Below are 20,702 nucleotides of genomic sequence, written 5' to 3'. Positions count from 1 at the left end.
TATTCCAGCTCACAAAGAGAAAGCTCATTTCTCTGGGGGACAATGGGAGAAACAAGTACATACGACTTCAGAGTTAAATGGAAAAGCTAAGTATAACAGGAGTCTATGGCCAGCTGTATGATTCAGGAACCTCAACTGATACCTCCACGATTCAAGAGGTCCAAAATGCCACAGGATGTCATACAGAGTCTACCAGAGGGATGGCGAATGTGAGGCACTAGGGCCACCTAATGATAATGACAGAAAGCACTAATGAGTCACTCCATTCTTTCCCTTAGCACAAACATGGCCTCAGAATCCTTCTAAACACAATGTTCCAGGGAGCTACTTCTAAGAGATGGTGCCCCCTCTCCCAAAAGGGAAGCTTTTATTAATTCCAGTTTAACATAATATTCCAGGACAAAATATATATATATATATATATATATATATATATATATATATATATGGAAATGTGTGGGTTCTATGGCCCTTTAAAGCATCACCTATGTGGCCTATTTGCCTCCTGGAAGAAAAATAGTCCTGGGTAAGTGAGCTACAGATGTCTCTAAGCCCTTAACCCAAAATTTGGACTTACAACCCATTGCTTACTGAAGCATGACATTCAAACAAGAGTAAGTTCATTTGCAAGAATTATTTTTTGTGTAAACAGCCACCCCAGTTCTAGCTCCCTACTTGCCTATAACCAGGTCTGTTTTTCATAAAATTGGCCAAGTTAAAAATCAGCTGTGAATATTCATTCACTGCTATGGTAATCAATTGTCACACTCATCTCTGCTAAGAACAGGAAATCATATACAGTTCAGTGTGTGGGAGTTAAGGCTTCTTGTTTACAGTTCCAGAGTTCTCTTAATGAATGCCAAAGACAGGCAGGGCACATCCATGGGAACCGATCTTCCACAATCAGGGCTGGCCTACAAGGCAATAGAGTGGATGACCCAGTCCACAAATCTCTTCCACTGTCTTGCTCGCAAGCAGCACTGCCTGTAATGCCCCCATGGCAGCTTGAATTTGAAGTTGCATTTGACCTTCCCTATCTAACAAAAATAGGAAAACAGAGTTAAGTCTACCCCCAAAGAAACATTTGTCAAAATGGTCTTTTCCTTTGCAGCAGCATCCAGTAGAAGACTGGGCATGTGGGGCAAAAAGATGGGAGCCAGGGGTGCCTGGGTGGCTCAGCCGGTTAAGCGTCCAGCTCTGGATTTCAGCTCAAGTCATGATCTCACGATTCATGAGATCGAGCCCCCAGTCGGACTCTGTGCTGACAGTGCAGAGCCTGCTTGGGATCCTCTCTCCCTTTCTCTCTGCCCCTCCCACTTCTCAAAAATAAATAAATAAACTTAAAAAAAAAAAAGAACACTAAAAAGGAACAAACAGGGGTGCCTGGGTAGCTCAGCTGCTTAAGCGTCCGACTTCGGCTCAGGTCATGATTTCACGGTTCATGAGTTCAAGCCCCGCAACAGTCTCTGTGCTGACAGCTCAGAGCCTGGAGCTGCTCCAGAGTCTGTGTCTCCCTCTCTCTCTGCCTCTCCCTGCTCATGCTCTGTCTCTCTCTCTCTCTCTTTCTCAAAAATAAATAATAAAAACAAAAAAACAAACAAAAGGTTGAGAGCTAGACAGGAGAAGGGACCCCTGGTCATGTCGTGTGTCCATTCACAATTCTGCCACATGCAACCCTGCTTACACCTGCCTTCTCTGCCACCAGCCAAGGTGAGACCCAGGACACCAGAATGAGAATGGATGGCCAGCCTTGTTTCATGATTAAGCAATCCCACAGAAGGAGAGGTGCCAACTTCCCACTCTGCTGCTGCTTTTCCTACGAGCTTTTCCTAGTCCCGTGAAACCAAATCAATAAGAGATTCCTACTTGCTAGGGGGTCAGGTTTCAACTATGTGTTTGGAAATCAGTTGTGTGTATCGCAAAGGCACCTGCCTGAAGTTCTATTGTTGTAAATAATGGTGAGGCACTTAGGGCTGCCTCCAACATTCATTTACTCCAAAACTGCAGTTCCATGAAGATCATGAGTCTGGATCTTGGCTCCTCTCCATGGAGAGTGCACGTTCACTGCTTCAAGCTGTCCTCACTGCCATGGGAGCAGAGAGTATTCCTCTATCCTCAGGGCTCATGGTGGGGAGCCATGGGAGAAGATAAGAGGCCACCAGGCTCTATGCCATCCCCAGAGCTTCAAAGAGTTGAGGTCATGGGGGAGAGGGACCTGGGGAACATTGTGGTGAGGAGGGAAAGGACGCCAGCAACACTGATGATGGTAAGAAGCTCTGAAGGGCCTGAGTCTTCTGCTGGTTTGACCCTGGCATTTATTATTCAAGCTGTAGTCTCACACTGTCTCCCTTTTTTCTCTACTTCCCCTTCTTGCTTCTCATCAGCATTTCTGTGACTCTCTGAAGAGCAAAGCAGTTTCACTGTATCCTCCAGACTGTTCTCATCCTTGAAGCCAAAATACAAATGGCTGATGAATATATGTTTTTGAAGAGAACACCATCACTAGTAATCAAGGGAATGCAAAGTAAAGCAAGCAAGTTACCATTCCACCCCCCCCCCCATAGGTTGGAAGCAATAGTAATACCTAGTGTTGGTAAAGATATGGAGAAGTGGGCACGCTCACACCCTTCTTGTGGGCAAGCAAGTTGGTACAACCTGCTCGACAGCAATTTGGCAATCTGTATCAAAAAGTCTTAAAATGTGGCTCAGATGGCTCCTGTCCCCTAATATTCATTATTACCATCCTATAACAATAGATTTTTACCAGGCAGGTTCCTGATCATCCAGAATTAAGAGGCTCTTACAGGTTAGTAAGGCCGGTGACTATATTTTGGTCAAAGTGGAAATAGAATGCAATCACTTCCAAGAACTTTCCTTAAAAGACAGCTGCCTTTGCCATTTGCCTCTTACTCTTGCCTCCTCCATCCACTGCTTGGGAACAAGACTGATACATAGAGATCAGTAATGGTACATGAAGATGAAGGCTGTACCTCAGAGATGGTAGGGCAGAAAGGTGGAAATTGCCTGGGCCCCTCCTGGTTTACCCAAATCTGGGCTCATAGGTAAGAAAGAAAGAAACTTGTATCTCAGAACTGAACCTAATCCTTACTGATACAATATTCATGCCCTTTGTCCCAGAAGTCCCATGTAATTTATCTTACGAATCACTCACATGTGCAAAGAGAGATATAAAATCATGCTCACTGCATCCACTAAACTGTTTAAGTGTCCAATAATTGAATGAGTGAATAGGTAAGTACGTAGGGAGGGAGAGAGGAAAGGAGGAAGGGAGGAGGGGAGGGAGGAAGGAAGAAAGGAAGGAAGGAAAAGTGAGGGAGACAAAACAATGAGGAAGACATCGATGTTAATTTATAATCTTTGAACACACTACATTAAGGCTAGTTTGTGTTGTGCATCTTTTCATTTCAGGAATAAGAGAAAAATTCTAAATGAGAAACCTATACGGACTATATACAGGGGTGGGGGGTTGACAAGATGGAAGATGGGAAGTATCTGGAGACTGCTCATCTTACAGAGGAAATTAATACCTTGGAGGAAGAGCCACACAACTGTCACTCTTGTAACATTAGACTATACATGGGACTTGCATCAAAGCAAGGTGAAAGAGAGTGAGTAAGATGACCTTAGAGGTTATGATTTCACATTCCAACCATGAGATATGCAACATGCAATGAGATATCATTTTCATATTTACAAGAGATATGAGTCATAAAATATGACTTACATGAAAAGAATACATAATTATAGTAATTGCCACAGTAAATTTAGGAAAAAAAATACATTTACATATTTTAATGACTAAAAGATATGTCACATTCAATCAAATGGGGTCACCAACTGGGTTGATAGTTCGAACCTAACCTGAAAAACAAGACTAAGACAGAATGGGTCTCAGATTTCAGGGATACAGAAGGCAACATCTGGAATAGACAAGGGACTCAGTATGTTCCATCAAGGTAACAATAAAGAACCAGGTTCCCTGATATTTTAAAAACTTCAGAAAACAATACAAAGGAATATTATGTGGACTTAGAAAAGTAATTTCTAGCAAAAGTTATAACATGGATGAAACTCGAGGACATTGTACCAAGTAAAATAAGTCTGTCATAAAAGGACAAAAATTGTATGATTTCATTCATATAAAGTCTCTAAAGTAGTTAAAACCCCAGAAACAGGAAGTAGAAGTTAAAAGGTGATGGCCAAGGGCTGGAGTAAAGGAAGAGGGGGGAATTAAGATTTAATAAGTACAGAGTTTCAATTTAAAAAATGAAAAAGTTCTAGGGATCTGTTACACAACAAAGTAAATACACTCAACACCACTAAATAGTACACTTAAAAATTATTAAGATGGTATTTAATGTTATGTATTTTTTACTACAATTGAAACAAACTAATTAATTAACCAAAAACTTCAGCAAACTGGGGGTGTCTGGGTGGTTCCATCAGTTAAACATCTGACTCTTGATTTCAGCTGAGATCGTGATCTCACGGTTCGTGAGTCTGAGCCTCACATAGTGCACACTGTTAGCAAGAAGCCCACTTGGGATTCTCTCTCTATCCCTAGCTCTCTGCCCTTCTCCCACTTGTGCACACATGCTCTCTCTGTCTCTCCCTCTCTCAATAAATAAATCAACTTAAAAAAAAAATACTTCAGCAAACTGAAAAGAGACCACCAAATTTTTTTTTACAGTAAAGCAAAAACATGAGATGATATAATTATTTTCTTAGAGGGTAACTATTTTTCAGCCTTGTGAACATTTTGAATTTAATGTGGAAATGTGTAAGATCATCAAAATCTATAGTGTCTATTCCATTTTAAAAGCATAAATTCCGTTTTAAAAACTTGATGGTGTTTAAATTTGTAAAACATGAGTTAGAGGCCCTTCAGTGTGTTTATTAGAGTTAGACTGATGAATAAAACATCTCTAAGCTAAATTTAGCATATCAAACACTAGGTTTTTAGATTTATAAACTCAATATATCAGTTATTCCAAACAATGGATTCGAAAAATTAGTAATGTTAAAATGTCCATACTACCCCAAGCCACCTACTATTCAATACGATCTCTATCAAAATTACAATGATGTTGTTCACAGAAATAGACCAAAGAAACCTAGAATTTGTGTGAAATCACAAAAGAGCCCAAAAAGCCAAAACAATCTTGAGAAATAAGAACAAAGCTGGAGGCATCACACTTCCTGATTTCAAACTACAGGAATCAAAGCAGTTTGGTATTGACATAAAAACAGACACAGGGATCAATGGAGCAGAACAGAGAGGCCAGAAATAAACTGACTCATACATGGTCAATTAATTTATGGCAAAGGAGCCACAAATATACAATGGAGAAAAGACAGTCTCTTCAATAAACGGTACTAGGAACACTGGACAGCCACATGCAGAAGAATGCAAAAAAACCCGGACAACTGTCTTTCATGACACACAAAAATAAGTTCAATTTGGATCAAAGACTTGAATGTAAGACCTGAAAGCATAAAACTCCTAGAAGAAAACATAGGCAATAAGCTTCTTAACATCAATCTTAGAGATAAGTTTTTGGATATGACACCAAAAGCAAAGGCAGAAAAAATTAAAATAAACAAGTAGGACTCCATCCAACTAAAAATCCTTTGCACTTCAAAGGAAATCATCAAGAAAATGAAGAGCAACCTACAAATAAAAAAAAAAACTTGCAAATCACATATCTGATAATATATCCAATAAGGAGTTAATATCCCAAATATATTTTTAAAAATTCACACAACTCAAGAGGAAGAAAAAATATCCATTAAAAAAATGGGCAAAGGATCTGAACAGACATTTTTCCAAAGAAGACATATAGATGGCCAACAGGTATATGAAAAAGTGTTCATCATCACTATTCATTGGGGAAATACAAATCAAAATCACAATGAGATATCATCTCCACCTGTTAAAACGTCTATTACAAAAAAGACAAGAAATAACAAGTGTTGTGAGGATGTGGAGAAAAGGGAGCCCTTGTGCACTGTTGGTGGGCATGTAAATTGGTACAGCCACTATGAAAAACAGCATGGAGGTTCCTCAAAAAATTAAAAATAGAACTACCGAGGGGCACCTGGGTGGCTTAGTCGGTTAAGTGTCCGGCTTCAGCTCAGGTCATGATCTCACGGTTTGTGGGTTCTAGCCCCACATTAGCTCAGAGCCTGGAGCCTGTTTCAGATTCTGCGTCTCCTTCTCTCTCTGCAGCTCCCCCGGTGACACTCTGTCTCTCTCTCTCAAAAATAAACGTGAAAGAAAGAAAGAAAGAAAGAAAGAAAGAAAGAAAGAAAGAAAGAAAGAAAGAAAGAAAGAAAGAAAAACTTCCAAATGACCCAACAATTCTACTTATGGGTATTTATCTGAAGGCAACAGAAACACTAACTCAAAAAGGTATCTATACCCCTATGTATATAGCAGCATTATTTATAATAGCTGAGAGAGAAACAACATTAGGGTCTATTGATGGATAAATAGATAAAGAAAACGTGTTATATATACACAACGGAATATTACTCAGTCATGAAAAGAATGAAATCTTGGGGTGCCTGGGCAGCTCAGTTGAGCATCCTCCAACTCTTGATTTCAGCTCAGGTCGTGATCTCATAATTGGTGGAATTGAGCCCCACAATAGGCTCTGTGCTGACAGCACAGGGCCTGCTTGGGATTCTCTTCTCTTTCTCTTCCCCCCCCCCTTTGTCCCTTCCCCATTAACACATACTCTAAATAAATAAATAAATAAATAGCCTTAAAAAAAGAATGACATATTAAAAAAAGATGAGTGGATAAAGATGTGATGTGCACACACACACACACACACACACACACACACTGGAATATCCTACAAAGAAAAGGGTGAGATTTTGTCATTTATGACAACATGGATGGACCTAATGAATACTATGCGAAATAAGTCAGACAGAGAAAGACAAATACCATACGATTCACTCATCTGTGGAATCTAAAAAACAGAACAAATGAATAAATTAGAAAAGCAAAATCAGACTTACAAATACAGAGAACAAATCGATGGTGGCCAGAGGGAAGAGGGTGGAAGGGTGGGCAAAAAAGGTGAAGGGGAGTGCAAAATATAGGCTTCCCATTATGGAATGAATGAGTCACAGGAATAAAAGCCACAGCATAGGGAATGTAGTCAATGACACTGTAATTGCATTTTAGCTATTATATGGAGCCACACTTGTGGTGAGCATAGCGTGACATATAGAGAAGCTGAAGTATACAAGAATCACACCAGAAACTAACATAACAGTGTGTGTCAACTATACTTTAAAAAAAACACTTACTACACATACTACATACATATATACACAGATAAATGTGCGCGTGAGCGCACACACACACACACACACACACACACACACACACTGAACCCATTTCATTCCCCTGTGCTTTTCTTCATTACTATTTGAATTTCTCCACATCAAAAGTAATTAAACACAACATTGGGCAAGAATAGTTACCCTGAAAGATGAATACACTTAAAAGTTTAATTATTGTTAGGAATAGGTTAAAACCTCCTCAAGAAATCATGGACATTTTCAGGTCTAGTAATATTTTCTTTATGAAAAATTTTCCAAACATTCCTTTTCCCACCCAGATTCCAATGCTATTCCCTACGTTCTCCGTCTTGATTCTTCCTGCCTGATGACACAATCTGTCTTCTGGACAGAGACCCTGGTGACTCAAAATGTGCTCTGTGGACTAGCAGCCTCTACACAATCTGTCTAGAGGAAATGCATCATCTTTAGCAGGATGAAGCAGAGGTAATAAAAATAGAGCTTGCTCTCCAGAAGGATCTAGTCCAGCTAATTAAAGGATACTTTTTTCAAATATGGGTATGTATTTGCATGAAACCATCCTTTTTGCCTTCTAGGAAAACTTACTACCAAAAATTAAACTAAAATTATAACCAATTCTTGTGTTTCAATTCTGTCTGGTAACTAGAAACAGTTAACAATGATGACTATTCTGTGTACCTGACAGCAAAAACTAATTGAAAAGGAGAGCAGAACCAAGAGTCCTGTCTTCTCTCTCCCTTCTCTATCCACTAGGGTGCCTCACTGCAGCCAGCTGTTGAGAGGACAGAAGACTGACTGGAGGCATCCCCAAGAACAAGGAAACAAGGGAAGCTTGATCATCCTCTGGGGTAAAGCTATGAAATCAAGACATCAGAGTGGAGAGATGCAAAATACCTTAAAAGAGACCAAATAGCTCCCAGGCCTCTGAGAGGAGACAGTAAGCTGATCAAATATATTAACATATCTAAAGGAAAAACGTTTCAGTCTCCAGGGGCAGTTGGTCAGGCAGAAAGGCTTAGAAAAAGAAGAACTTTAGAGGCAAATGCTAAAGCCATCAGGAGGACACCTTGCGACCCACCTAGTGTGAGATAAAGGAAAAGTCATTTCTATCATTATAATATCGACGTGTGATGATGCTAGAGCTGGGCAGCAGCGATGCAGAAAATGACAGAGGTGTTGGGTTCTGGAAGGCTGGGACCAGGAAGCACCAAAACCCTAACAGACCTTGCTTGGATCCATGCTCCTCCCACCAGCTTGCCAGTAAAATCAAGCTTCCTTAGCGCAAGGCCTTCAAGGAAAGAAGGTACGACAGAAGACTGCCCAAACACCTCTCCAGGCTCTACCTAACTTAATGCAAGAGCATCCTGACTTTATATATAACATTTCTGTGACCTGGGTAATAGAAAAGAATCCTGGGAGACACAACCACTCTCTTATTCTATTGATGATTGTTCTTGTACGTTAGAGCCCCGGCAAGGGCACCAAGATAACGTCACCCCGAAGCCCCTGGGAAGTGGCCAGCCCAGACAGCCAGGGTCCACGCCCGTTCTGCCTGGGCGCATGCTCAGGGCTTTGCTTTGAAAACTCCCATCAGCCTGGGCCACAGAGATCGGTTCATAATTATTCGCTAAGATGTTTGATTATAAACATGTAATTTTTCTTATTTGACATTGTTAATCAGAGGCATGCAAACTGAGAAAAAAAATTACCAAAGGGAAAATTGGCACACAGTTTAAGCAAAAAGCATTTCCAAATACTGTAAGTAGCAGCAGAAAGCAGAAAGACACCAAACATTTTAAAAATAGGTATATACCTCTGGCCCAGGAATATTACTTCTAACAAGGTATCCTTACCTACTAATTAAGGGTATGAACACAGATTTAACCATGATGATGTCTTCTAGAACAGGTCATAATAGGTAAAACATGGAAATGGCACAAATATTCAACACTTGAAACTGGTTAAGTATCTACAACGCAATCGCACAATGACATTTGCAATATGCTACAAAAGTACATTTACTGACCAGGGAACATACTCTCAATGTAGTCTCCTTTTTTTTTTTTTTTCATTTTTTTTAATGTTTATTTATTTTTGACAGAGAGAGACAGAGTGTGAGTGGGGAGGGGCAGAGAGAGACAGAGACACAAAATCTGAAGCAGGCTCCAGGCTCTGAGCCATCAGCACAGAGCCCAGTGCAGGGCTCGAACTCACGGACCGTGAGATCATGACCTGAACCAGATGCTTAACTGACTGAACCACCCAGGCACCCCTCCTTTTCTTTTGTTTCGTTCTATTTTCTTTTATTTATTTATTTTTTTTTAATTTTTTTTCAACGTTTTTTATTTATTTTTGGGACAGAGAGAGACAGAGCATGAACGGGGGAGGGGCAGAGAGAGAGGGAGGCACAGAATCGGAAACAGGCTCCAGGCTCGGAGCCATCAGCCCAGAGCCTGACGCGGGGCTCGAACTCACGGACCGCGAGATCGTGACCTGGCTGAAGTCGGACGCTTAACCGACTGTGCCACCCAGGCGCCCCTGTTTCGTTCTATTTTCTAAGTTTTTCAGTGAACATTTATTATCACAAAAAGCCCTGGTTCTAAATCAAAGTTGAGGAACTGCTGCTGTTCATTTAAAGAATAGAATCCAGTCACTGGAAAGAAGAGGGCACACACACATATCCATTTAACTCCTCTCTCCACTAGAGAGCAAAGGAGTCTCAAAGAGGTAGAAAGGGCTTATCTGAGGCCACCCAGGGCTATTACCCAGCGCTGCAGATACTCATGCTAAGAGGTGTTCAATTGATCCTAATGCCATCCAGTTAGAGCAGAACCTTGTCTCTCTATGCAACTCAACACCAGTGTCTCAGCTCAGAAAACAAAGTGGCCCCTCTAGCTATGTGTTGAGCCAAAATATTTGAATAAAACCCTTTCTAATGATGTCCTCTCTATGTCCTACACCCAGTAGTAAGAAACCTCAGTTTGCAAACTTCATCCCACACGATATTCTAGGATTTTTCTGAAGTGTATCATAAAATATCAAGCTTGCCTTGAGACATTCCAGAGTGAACCGGTGAGCTGGGGAAGGGAGAGAGAAAATGACAAAGAAGAAGGTCTACTTTGTGACTCAGACTTAGTGTCGGTGCTTAGCGTGAAAACTCTTCTACTTTGTGAAAGCCTTCATCTTTCTGTGCCCCAGAAAAGAACACACCCGCCTCTCAGAAGCTGACTTGGGGCTCCAGTCCACTGCTGCGGGAAAGTCATGCCTCTCTTCCCTTCTGTGACCTAAGTCGAGTGACAACTTGACCCATTTCCAAAGAGACACTTATTGCAAAACTGTAATGAACACTGCCACATCCAGCCTTCAATAATCCTTTTATGACATCTGTTTTCTCCTCAGGCAACATTCATTTGGAGATTTTTTATAACACAGAGGAACAGAGCAATGCTTCCCTCATTCCACAGACCAGGAAAGCAGCCATCAAAAGGGAAAGGGAATAGTCCAAGCTTCCCCAGCTCCCCAGGCCTCCGTCTTGGCTGCCATTAACAGATGCACACCAGCACCAGGAAAAATAAGTGACCCACAAAGAGATAAAGGTCTTACTTACGGACACACATTTCCCGGCTTTCATAAAATCCAGGACAACACTGAGATTTGCGCCTATACATAGTTTTCTCTCCGTGTCGATAGGCCGTCCGATAACTGATTCTATACAGAGGGAGAAATCACACTGTTACTTCTTTTGACTGACAATTTGATTAGAAATCAAGAATTTTTATTTTAATACCAAAGGGCTATTACATATATATATATATAATAAAGGTATGAAGAGCAAAGTATTCTAAAACAGTTAAGAAGAAACAGGGAGGGGCACCTCAGTGACTCAGTCGGTTAAGATTCCAACCTCGGCTCAGGTCATGATCTCACAGTTCGTGAGTTCGAGCCCACAGTTAGGCTCTGTGCCGACAGCTGGGAGCCTGGAGCCTGCTTCGGATTCTGTCTCCCTCTCTCTCTGCCTCTCACTGGCTCTCCCTCTGTCTCTCTCTCTCTCTCAATAATAAATAAACATTTTAAAAACTTTTAAAAGAAGAAGAAACATGGAATAAATGTCTTGATGAATAGTATGCTAACTCTTAATCAGTTTGCTAAGAATATATTAAAATGGCCCATTTAAGTCAAGTTATACTTTATTTCAAGGGATCAGAAGTTTTATGACTTTCCTATTTCACTTATCTTGAGATAGCTCAGAGAGTATAATTAATTTCAGCTATGACACTGATCTAATTACCATTCACATATGTTTTAAAGGAAGAATTCAGAGAATTCCTTGAAAAATGAGACAACACAGTCTCATCCCACTATAAAATAGAAGTATACAGGGGCGCCTGGGTGGCTCAGTCGGTTGAGCGTCCAGCTTCAGCTCGGGTCATGATCTCACAGTCTGTGAGTTCGAGCCCCGCGTTGGGCTCTGTGCTGACAGCTCAGAGCCCGGGGCCTGTTTCAGATTCTGTGTCTCCCTCTCTCTCTAACCCTCCCCCATTCATGCTCTGTCTCTCTCTGTCTCAAAAATAAATAAACGTTAAAAAAATTAAAAACAAAAATAGAAGTATACAGACAAAGGACCCTCACATTTAACTAAAGCTTCATTCATTCACTGATTCATTTATGCAACACACGCTCACTGAGTGCTTAATATATTCCAGGCACTGCTCTAGACACTGGGGAAGTAGCTCAGAGTGAGCAAAACAATATAAAGCCTTGCCCTCAAAGAACTTACACTCTACTGGGGAAGACAGACATATAGAATTTAAGTGCAGATACATATTAAACAAATAAATCGGTCATATCATGACTAGTAATGATTATATAGTGTGATGAAAAATAAGGCCTGAGTAAGGAAAGAGAGCGTGACAGGAAGGGAATACTTGTTTAGACGGAGTGGTGGAGGAAAGCCTGTCTGAAGAAATAACACTGAGTATAACATTTAGTGCAGTATAAATCAACAGGTGTCACATTAGACCCATGACTCACACCATGGTAAGCATTTTACCAATAAAAGTAAGGCATCGCTGGTCCCTTCCTTATTAACATTCATATTTAAGATGTTTTTCTTCTCTGTTTTCACATTTATAGGGGAAAAAATGTGGCTTAAGTTGAGTTCAAGTTTAAATTAGTCCAAACTGAGTCAGATATTCAAGTAGAAACGTATGCTGGAATATGAGTTTCTTGAAGTCCATAATTAAGAGTGTCTCCCCCGTTTATGCATCACACAAAAGCTGCATGAATTCTTGCTAACCAAACTATGGTAACCAGGAGACACTTCCCCTGTACGCTCATCAGGGGCATGGACAGGCTTTTTTTTTTGCATGTCTGTATCTCCTATGGTTTGGAACAAGGCTAGGACAGTAACAAGCACTCAATAACTATTGACTAGATGAACAGACGCATCTTCTCATACATGTAACGTCTCTGTAGTAAAGCACTTCCCAGTTAGCCAAACTCCATAAATAGACCTGAGCTTTGATTACCTGTGCCGTGTACATTTAAACCAGTTCAGAATGTCAGTGCAGCTGGTGTAGTAAATTTGATCGAAGGGATGCGGGTATGACTCTTGCACAGTCACTGAGTAGCTGAAAAGAAGAAGAAAGGTAAGGAATCAGTAGTTCCTATTCTTACATTAATGATGTACTGTGTACATACAAGCATCATAGACTAAATTATCTCCATTTGCTGACTTTCAAAAGAGAATCTCCACGTGTTTACAGGTTTTTATTTGACTGAGAACACCAAAAGGACCAATATTAATAATACATTTAAAAGATAAGAATTCATGTTCTAAATTCATAAAAAAATTCTCTTTACTACTCACCATTAACTCTGATAACCCTAAACTTGAAAACATTACCACCATGTACGTTTCTGTATTTAATGGCATCCCCTCATCCCAGGTGTCCAGGCTTAACCCAGAACTTACACAAGGAAGTTTTCAATTGAAATGTGCATGCAAATAATAAGCTAAGAGACAATGTGAATATTATTACTAGTACATTTTGGTAGTGATTCTGGAAAATCAAAAAGAACACACTTCTCAGGTTGGAACTTGAATTAATTTGGTTTTGGGTTCCTGCCCTACTTTTCAGGCGGTGGAAGAATATATACAACCTCTGAATAAAAACTACAAAGAAGTCTCTAAGCTAAGTTCTAAACACACAGCTGAAACAATTAGCCTGAAATATACATACCCACAGCCTGCTGCTACTTAGCCTGGCTTTTCAATACATTTCACTAACAGCTTCTTGTTATGTTAAAGTAAAGGCATGCCATCCTAAGAGCCTAAGAATGCAGGTGGAAAACATCCACGAAACACAAAAGCATTCAATGTTCAATGTCATATTTCTTCATTTTAAAGCAGTCTATTACATGGCTCAAGAGCTTAGAGCTCCTGCCTATAGGAGAACCCGAAGCATCCTCTTGTCCAAACAAGTTAATTCTCTTCTCTTTAACAGTCTCAAAGATTTTCACTAAAATCGTTAATTCACCCTAGCAAACAAAACAGGCCACAATTATGAACTCACTTGCAGCAAATCAATGGACCAACTTCATTATTAGGTACAGATGAGACTTCTCTAGTCTAGGTATTGACTAGAGAAGGTACAGAAGGAATGAGTTTGAAATGTTGGCATAAAGAATTCAGGTTAGGGGTGCCTGGGTGACTCAGTCGGTTAAACATCTGACTCTTGATTTCAGCTCAGGTCATGATCTCACGGTTTGTGGGATTGAGCCCCACATCAGGCTCTGTGCTGACATTGCCAAGCTTGCTTGGGATTCTCTCTCTCCCTCTCTCTCTCTGCTCCACCCCCTGCTCACCCTCTCTCCATCAAAAATAAATATTTCAGGTTAGATATAGGGCAGAACCTTCTCATCTGAAAAGCTATGCGGTGCTGGCCTCCCCACCAATGGGATTTCTTTCTCTAGCCAGTCTCTGTTAGCCATAACATACTTAGGCTTCAATAGGAAGTCTATAAAATAACCTAACTATTCACCCTTTTGTGTATTTCATTCTTTGGACCATTGCACCTTGATTGCTAGGTAAATTTAGGGATCCTCTACAAATCTTAGGCAGATGCAACAGGTCTTACTGAACAGATCATTGGATTACCAGAAGACAGGGTTATCCTGATCAACAGTAAGAAACTAGATGGCAATCAGCAAATAACCTTCTTTTCCTGTTTTTATTTTTTTTAATGTTTTTATTTATCTTTGAGACAGACAGAGACAGAGCATGAGCAGGGGAGGGACAGAGAGAGAGGCAGACACAGAATCGAAGCAGGCTTCAGGCTCTGAGCTGTCAGCACAGAGCCGGACGCAGGGCTCCAACTCACCGACTGTGAGATCATGACCTGAACCAAAGTCAGACGTTTAACTGACTGAGCCACCTAGGTGCCCCTTTCCTGGGTTTTGATAACCACATCTTAAAACCACAAGGTCAGAGGTAGTCTTGAAGATCTCTTCCACTTGGCATTCTGAATTTCTAACGTACATTTTAGGTGACTATTTTCTTCTCTACCATATGCAACCTGAGGCTACCGGCAAGAACAGGTTCAGATGATCGCACAGTATGCAAATGCCAACATCTGTGACATTACTCCTTTAGGGGAAAAGAGGCCTCTGTTAAAATACAAAGGTTCTTAGGGTGGGTGCCTGGGCAGCTCAGTCACTCAAGCGTCTGACTCTTGATTTCGGCTCAGGTCATGATCTCACATTTTGTGAGATTAGAGCCCCATATCCTGTTCTGTGCGGACGGCACAGAGCCTGCTTGAGATTTTCTCTCTCTCCCTTGCCCTCTTGCCCTCCCCCCACTCATGCTCTCTCTCAAAATAAATAAATAAGTGTTTTAAAAAATATATAAAGTTTCTTGGAACAAAATATCACAGTAAGCTATTAATGTCTTCTGACTTCAGCACTGTTCTGAGGTTCACGTTAATGCAAATTAGAAGACCTCGCCAACTTTTTTCCTGCCTCTCCAGCTGCTTGTAAATAACTGAACCTTGAGGTCTGTAGCATTATTCGTCCACTCCGTTTTCAGTGGACAGCAAAGCAGATGAACATCCTCTGTATATGAAACTACCATACAGGTGCGGTCTTGTGTTACCTGTGAACAAAACACAGCTGCTTTCCTCCACTAGAGGAGTTAAAAAGCAGCCACTCTAAATCAATGCCAGTTGAGTGACAACAATATTCTACCAGGCCCTACAGCACTAATACAAGTGAACTACATTGGTTTGTTGGAACTACACCTAATGCTTTATTCCCATAAAATTTCAAAGGTCATGTTATGACATTAAACGTCTGTATGCCTTCAAAAGCAGAAGTGATCATAGACAAATGGGTCCCGGGCAAACGCAGCCCATTTGATGTGGATGGCAGAACGGATTCCATAGGCAATCATGAGAAGTATGTTCACTAATTTCTAGCAGCCTGTAAGGTTGTTTCAAATGAGAAGAAATACTGAAGAAGAGGAATTTGCTCTCTGGCCTCTTGCCCCTCACCAACAGCACACACTTGCAGGATGCTTCCGTGGTTTTAGAAGATACAAAAGCTCTTCTCCATGAAAGGGTCATCGAACCATTTAGGATTCCAATTCAACGAAAAGGTATTCAACATCTTCTCTGCAGCTCCCACCCCCTAAGAGCTCTCAGCAGAGGCCAGCTCACAAGGCTAAAAACAACACAATATGGCTTTAACAGAGACATATGTACAGTTTGGGGAATAACCAAAGACAAAATTGACGATGCTTTGAGCCTTTCTCTTCCACCTCGACTCCTCTTCTTAAAATTATTGGGAAGCTAGGGGAGCCTGGGTGGCTCAGTCGGTTAAGCGGCCGACTTCGGCTCAGGTCACGATCTCACGTCCGTGAGTTCGAGCCCTGCGTCGGGCTCTGTGCTGACAGCTCAGAGCCTGGAGCCTGTTTCAGATTCTGTGTCTCCCTCTCTCTGACCCTCCCCCATTCATGCTCTGTCTCTCTCTGTCTCAAAAATAAATAAACGTTAAAAAAAATTAATAAATAAATGTTAAAATTTTTTTTAAATTATCGGGAAGCTCAAACTCAGTTCAGAACTGACTGAAAACAAATTACTTGGCACGATGATCAGAAACAGGCTTCTAGTCAAGTCTGTGGGAGAAAGGCTCTAAGCCTTTTCACACCAAATTTCCTTTCTGTTGCATTTTATACATTCTTCCTCTTTTCTAGACAATCTTTCTCTCTTTTCTTACCCATTTTTAACGGCATTGCAATCACACTACAAATTTTGGAAAACAACATTTTAAGGAGAGAGTTCTCTAACTCATACGTAACCACCAATAGCATATAGCAGATTTTTTTTTACAGTCTCCAGGGGTTTTCGTTTTTTGTTTTAGTTAGCTTTTTAGTTTTTATATTATTACAACCATACAATGCACATAATTTTGAAAATTACTGTTAAACTCGAGTATATTATAAGCATGGACTAGTAAAAAATTTTCAAATTGTGACTGCCAAATACTCCGTAAATTTGCTCAATACCCACCTAACTAGTTGAACAACTAACTTGCCACTTTTCAAGGGGCCACTTTGTGGAAGCTGTGTGCTCGTAATCTGAAGGGAAAGGTCTCTGAACAGGCTAGCCTCCTCTGGGTCTTTATCACAGCTTCCGGGCTGCTGTTTGAACTTCATCAGCGCCTCTGCTAACAGTCCACACTTCCATGTTCATCAGCGACTGTTTTTTTTGTTTGTTTTTTTTGTTTTTTTGTTTTTTTTTTTTTAATTCTTGAGAGAGAGGGAGAGAGAGAGAGCACCTGCAAGTGGGGAAGAAAGGCAGTGGGAAGGAGAGAGAGAAACCCAAGCAGGTGCCATACTCAGCGTGGAGCCCAGTGACGGGATTTATCCCACGGCCCTGGGACCGTGACCTGAGCCGAATTCAGGAGTTAGACGCTCAAACGACTGAGCCACCGAGGCTGCTCTTAAAGGCAGTGTGGGAAGGAACTTTCTTGACTGTCTACTTCAATTGTGTGTTTTTCCTTCAATGTTTATTCATTTTTTTTGAAAGAGACAGACACAGTGGGGTAGGGGCAGAGAGAGAGAGAGGGAGACACAGAATCCGAAGCAGGCTCCAGGCTCTGAGCTGTCAGCACAGAGCCCGACGCGGGACTTGAACCCAGGAACAGTAAGGTCATGACCTGGCCGAAGTCGTACGCTTAACCGACTGAGCCACCCAGGTGACCCCAAACGTGTTTTTATCACAAATGATCAGCACGGAGCTCCCTGTGCTAGCAGTCACTCCACAGCCAGCACTAACACCACGGCCCCGAGACACCACCCTGTCCCATGCTACCTCTCGGATGTCATTAGAACATCTAAAGCTTCTAAAGTAGACAATAAGCGCCAAACTGCGGTATCAATGGAATCTGATCTCAATTCTACGCTACTTTCCCCACAGCGATGCAGAACTCTTCATCTCCTGCTTGTTTGCTTAATCTTCTCAAATACACTGAAAACATATCACCACCGTGATTTTAACCTATTAAATATCATCCGGGGAGAAACGCCAGCAAGATTTAATGTAAGGTCAAAGAACGGGGGGTGGGGGGGGGAAGCCATCATCACTTGGATGCATTCCAAAGTGGTTAGTGACATTTTATCTGCCAAAATGATCTTGTTACTTTCATCAGACATGGTAGGAATTATCATTTCTTATCTCTGCTCGCTTCAGGACTAGCTGCAATCAGTACCACTTCTGTGCTCCACCCCCAAGGCGACGGACAAAGAAGGGCTCCTCTTCACTTGTGTCTTCCTGGGAGGAAACCCTAATAGATGCAAACACTTCAACTCCCAGAACAGGGAAAGGGATGCGGAGAAGAAACAGAAAGTTCACGGAATCATCAGTCTCCCCCAGGACGCTGCGCAGGCTGCCTTTAACAACAAGCACCCCCTGTATATTCTAAATGATTTAACTTTCGTTAATTTCATTTCATGTACACCTTCTGAGAACCGCTGCATTAAAAGGAGGCCTGCTTTTGTCTGAAAATAAACGATTCAGCAGGCCTGGGGCAGGCCTGATGGTCTGCCTTTCTGACAGGCAATGCTCATTAAGCACACTGTGGAAAGCAAGGCTCCAGCCGAATCCACTTGGGACAGGTGGGGTTTAGATAAGGCACAGCTACAGCAAGCCCCGCTCGGACCTACTACCAAGAATTTTGTCCTTGAAACTCATCTTCCTCTCCCCATTTCAATTCAAGCCCTATTTCACTTTTTTTAATGTTTACTTATGTATTTTTGAGAGAGAGACAGAGAAACAGAGAAAAACCCAAGCAGGCTCCACGGCATCAAGATGGAGCCAGACGCTTAACCGACTGCGCCACCCAGGCGCCCCTACCCGAGTGTTTTGGAAAATACAGGACAATGGGGCGCCTGGGTGGCGCAGTCGGTTAAGCGTCTGACTTCAGCCAGGTCACGATCTCGCGGTCTGTGAGTTCGAGCCCCGCGTCAGGCTCTGGGCTGATGGCTCAGAGCCTGGAGCCTGTTTCCAATTCTGTGTCTCCCTCTCTCTCTGCCCCTCCCCCGTTCATGCTCTGTCTCTCTCTGTCCCCCAAAAAATAAATAAACGTTGAAAAAAAAAATTTGAAAATACAGGACAAGGCGTCACCCGCACTTTCGTTTGACCATTTTAATTTACATTCCTTCCTTCATTCTTGTCAAACAATCCCACTTTCCTCTACCTTTCTTCAAAGAATCATCATCTAGCCTTAAAACGGGAAATGTATCAATAAGAAGATTACGGTTGTCCATCTTTTTTTCTAGCAGGTCATGGGAAAAAAAATACAGTCAGGGGGAAAAAAAAACCCCTCCATCATTTCCCTACTCTTTCACCCTCATTTGCCATCCCCATTAGTTAGTATTTTAGAGGTTACTCTAATCACTTCTTCAACAGTGGGATTGCATTAGGTTTAGAGACCAATGTGCCCCCTGTTGTCTGTCTCTCCTCTCTCCCCATTGCCCCACTGATTTCCATATGAGGTCCTTTCATTCCTTGTCAGAAGGTACTCAAGCAACAGTTATTTCTTGAGCACATGCCCTAAGCAAGGCGGTGTTTTAGACGCCGGGAATTATCAATGGCAAACAGAACATGCAATTATGTGTTGCCAAGTTTCGTCAAACCGTTGAACGAGGAATCGGGGCAAAATGTGCGTGTATGAGAGGGTGCTGGATTAACTCAAGTCTTGGTTGTTTTTTCTTTATAGCCTTTCCCTCAGAGAGCCCACCTGTTCAATCTTATCATGCTGGGGACTCCCAATCCTGTACTCCCAAACACAGCCAGGCCCACCTCTCACACCGATCTTAAGAACACAACATGGCAGAACCACACTAACCTCTTCCCTCTCAAATCAACTCTCTTCCTTTAATTTTTTTCATATGTGCAATGACACCTCCACTCTTTCACCGGGCAGGCTGTAAATCCCCCCCTTGCCTGCCTCCTTCACATCCTACAATCAGCGTATGACCAAGATTCTGACTGATTCTTATTTCAGAGCATCTTACGAATTTGATTTTTTCCTTCTATTCCAAAGCTTGCATCCTCCCACAAATTCAACTGTCAATGGCCCTCCCTTTTTTAAATGGGAAATGTACCCCTTCTTATATTCACGGACTCATTTTTATGCATCTATGGGTGGTTATTATGCACTTCGTAAGTGAAATACTTATGGGAGGTGCTGTAACGATTATGAGGATAATTAATAGGAGGTCCTTCCCCTTCAATTCTATGTAATATAGTTAATACTGCAAACACATAGAACTTTATCACATACACGTATTTCCTCTATAGCTTAAAGATTCATAATGGAACTATGTGTGTAGGAACCAATGCGCCCCTCCAATACCCCAGCTGCTGTGCTGGGAAGCCTCTGACCTGTGCTCGTTTGTTTGTTTTTTTTCCATTTATTTATTTATTTTTCACTTATTTATTTAAAGTCAAGTTAGTTGACATACAGTGTGGTATTGGCTTTTACCTGGTGACTGGAATGTGTACCCTGTGGTGTGCTACTCATGGCGCTGGGGGTAATGGGGACAAGCGATGGAGAGGTGGATGCAATGGCATATACACCTATCGAACATACCTATTACTCTTGAGTACTGGGGCATACTAGAAGGATGCCACCTCCTCTTTGAAAAACTGACATGTACAATGTTACTTTTGGATAAAGATGTTTTCTTAGGAATGCAACTAGCACAGGAGAGGGGCGTAGACGACATTTGACTGTACTGTAATGGCACTGGATGGTCTGTGCTATCTGTGTGTTCCCAAAAG

General features: G+C 41.6%; 1 protein-coding gene across 2 annotated transcripts in view; it reads right to left on the bottom strand.

Moving 5' to 3' along the window:
- MEGF10 (multiple EGF like domains 10) overlaps window positions 1–20,702 on the bottom strand; it is a 177,518-nt gene that overhangs the window by 111,695 nt on the left and 45,121 nt on the right. For both annotated transcript variants that reach the window (XM_006927570.5, XM_045058512.1), the window contains exons 3-4: window positions 12,888–12,989; window positions 10,967–11,067 (exon numbers count right to left, since the gene is read on the bottom strand). In XM_006927570.5, coding sequence (XP_006927632.2) covers window positions 10,967–11,067; window positions 12,888–12,989 — 203 coding nt within the window. The remainder of the gene's footprint in view (window positions 1–10,966; window positions 11,068–12,887; window positions 12,990–20,702) is intronic.

This window comes from Felis catus, chromosome A1 (genome assembly GCF_018350175.1).
Source record: "Felis catus isolate Fca126 chromosome A1, F.catus_Fca126_mat1.0, whole genome shotgun sequence".
In the NCBI taxonomy this organism is placed as follows: domain Eukaryota; kingdom Metazoa; phylum Chordata; class Mammalia; order Carnivora; family Felidae; genus Felis; species Felis catus.
Note: the sequence above shows the minus strand (reverse complement) of the source record. Positions and strands in the feature narration are given on the sequence as shown.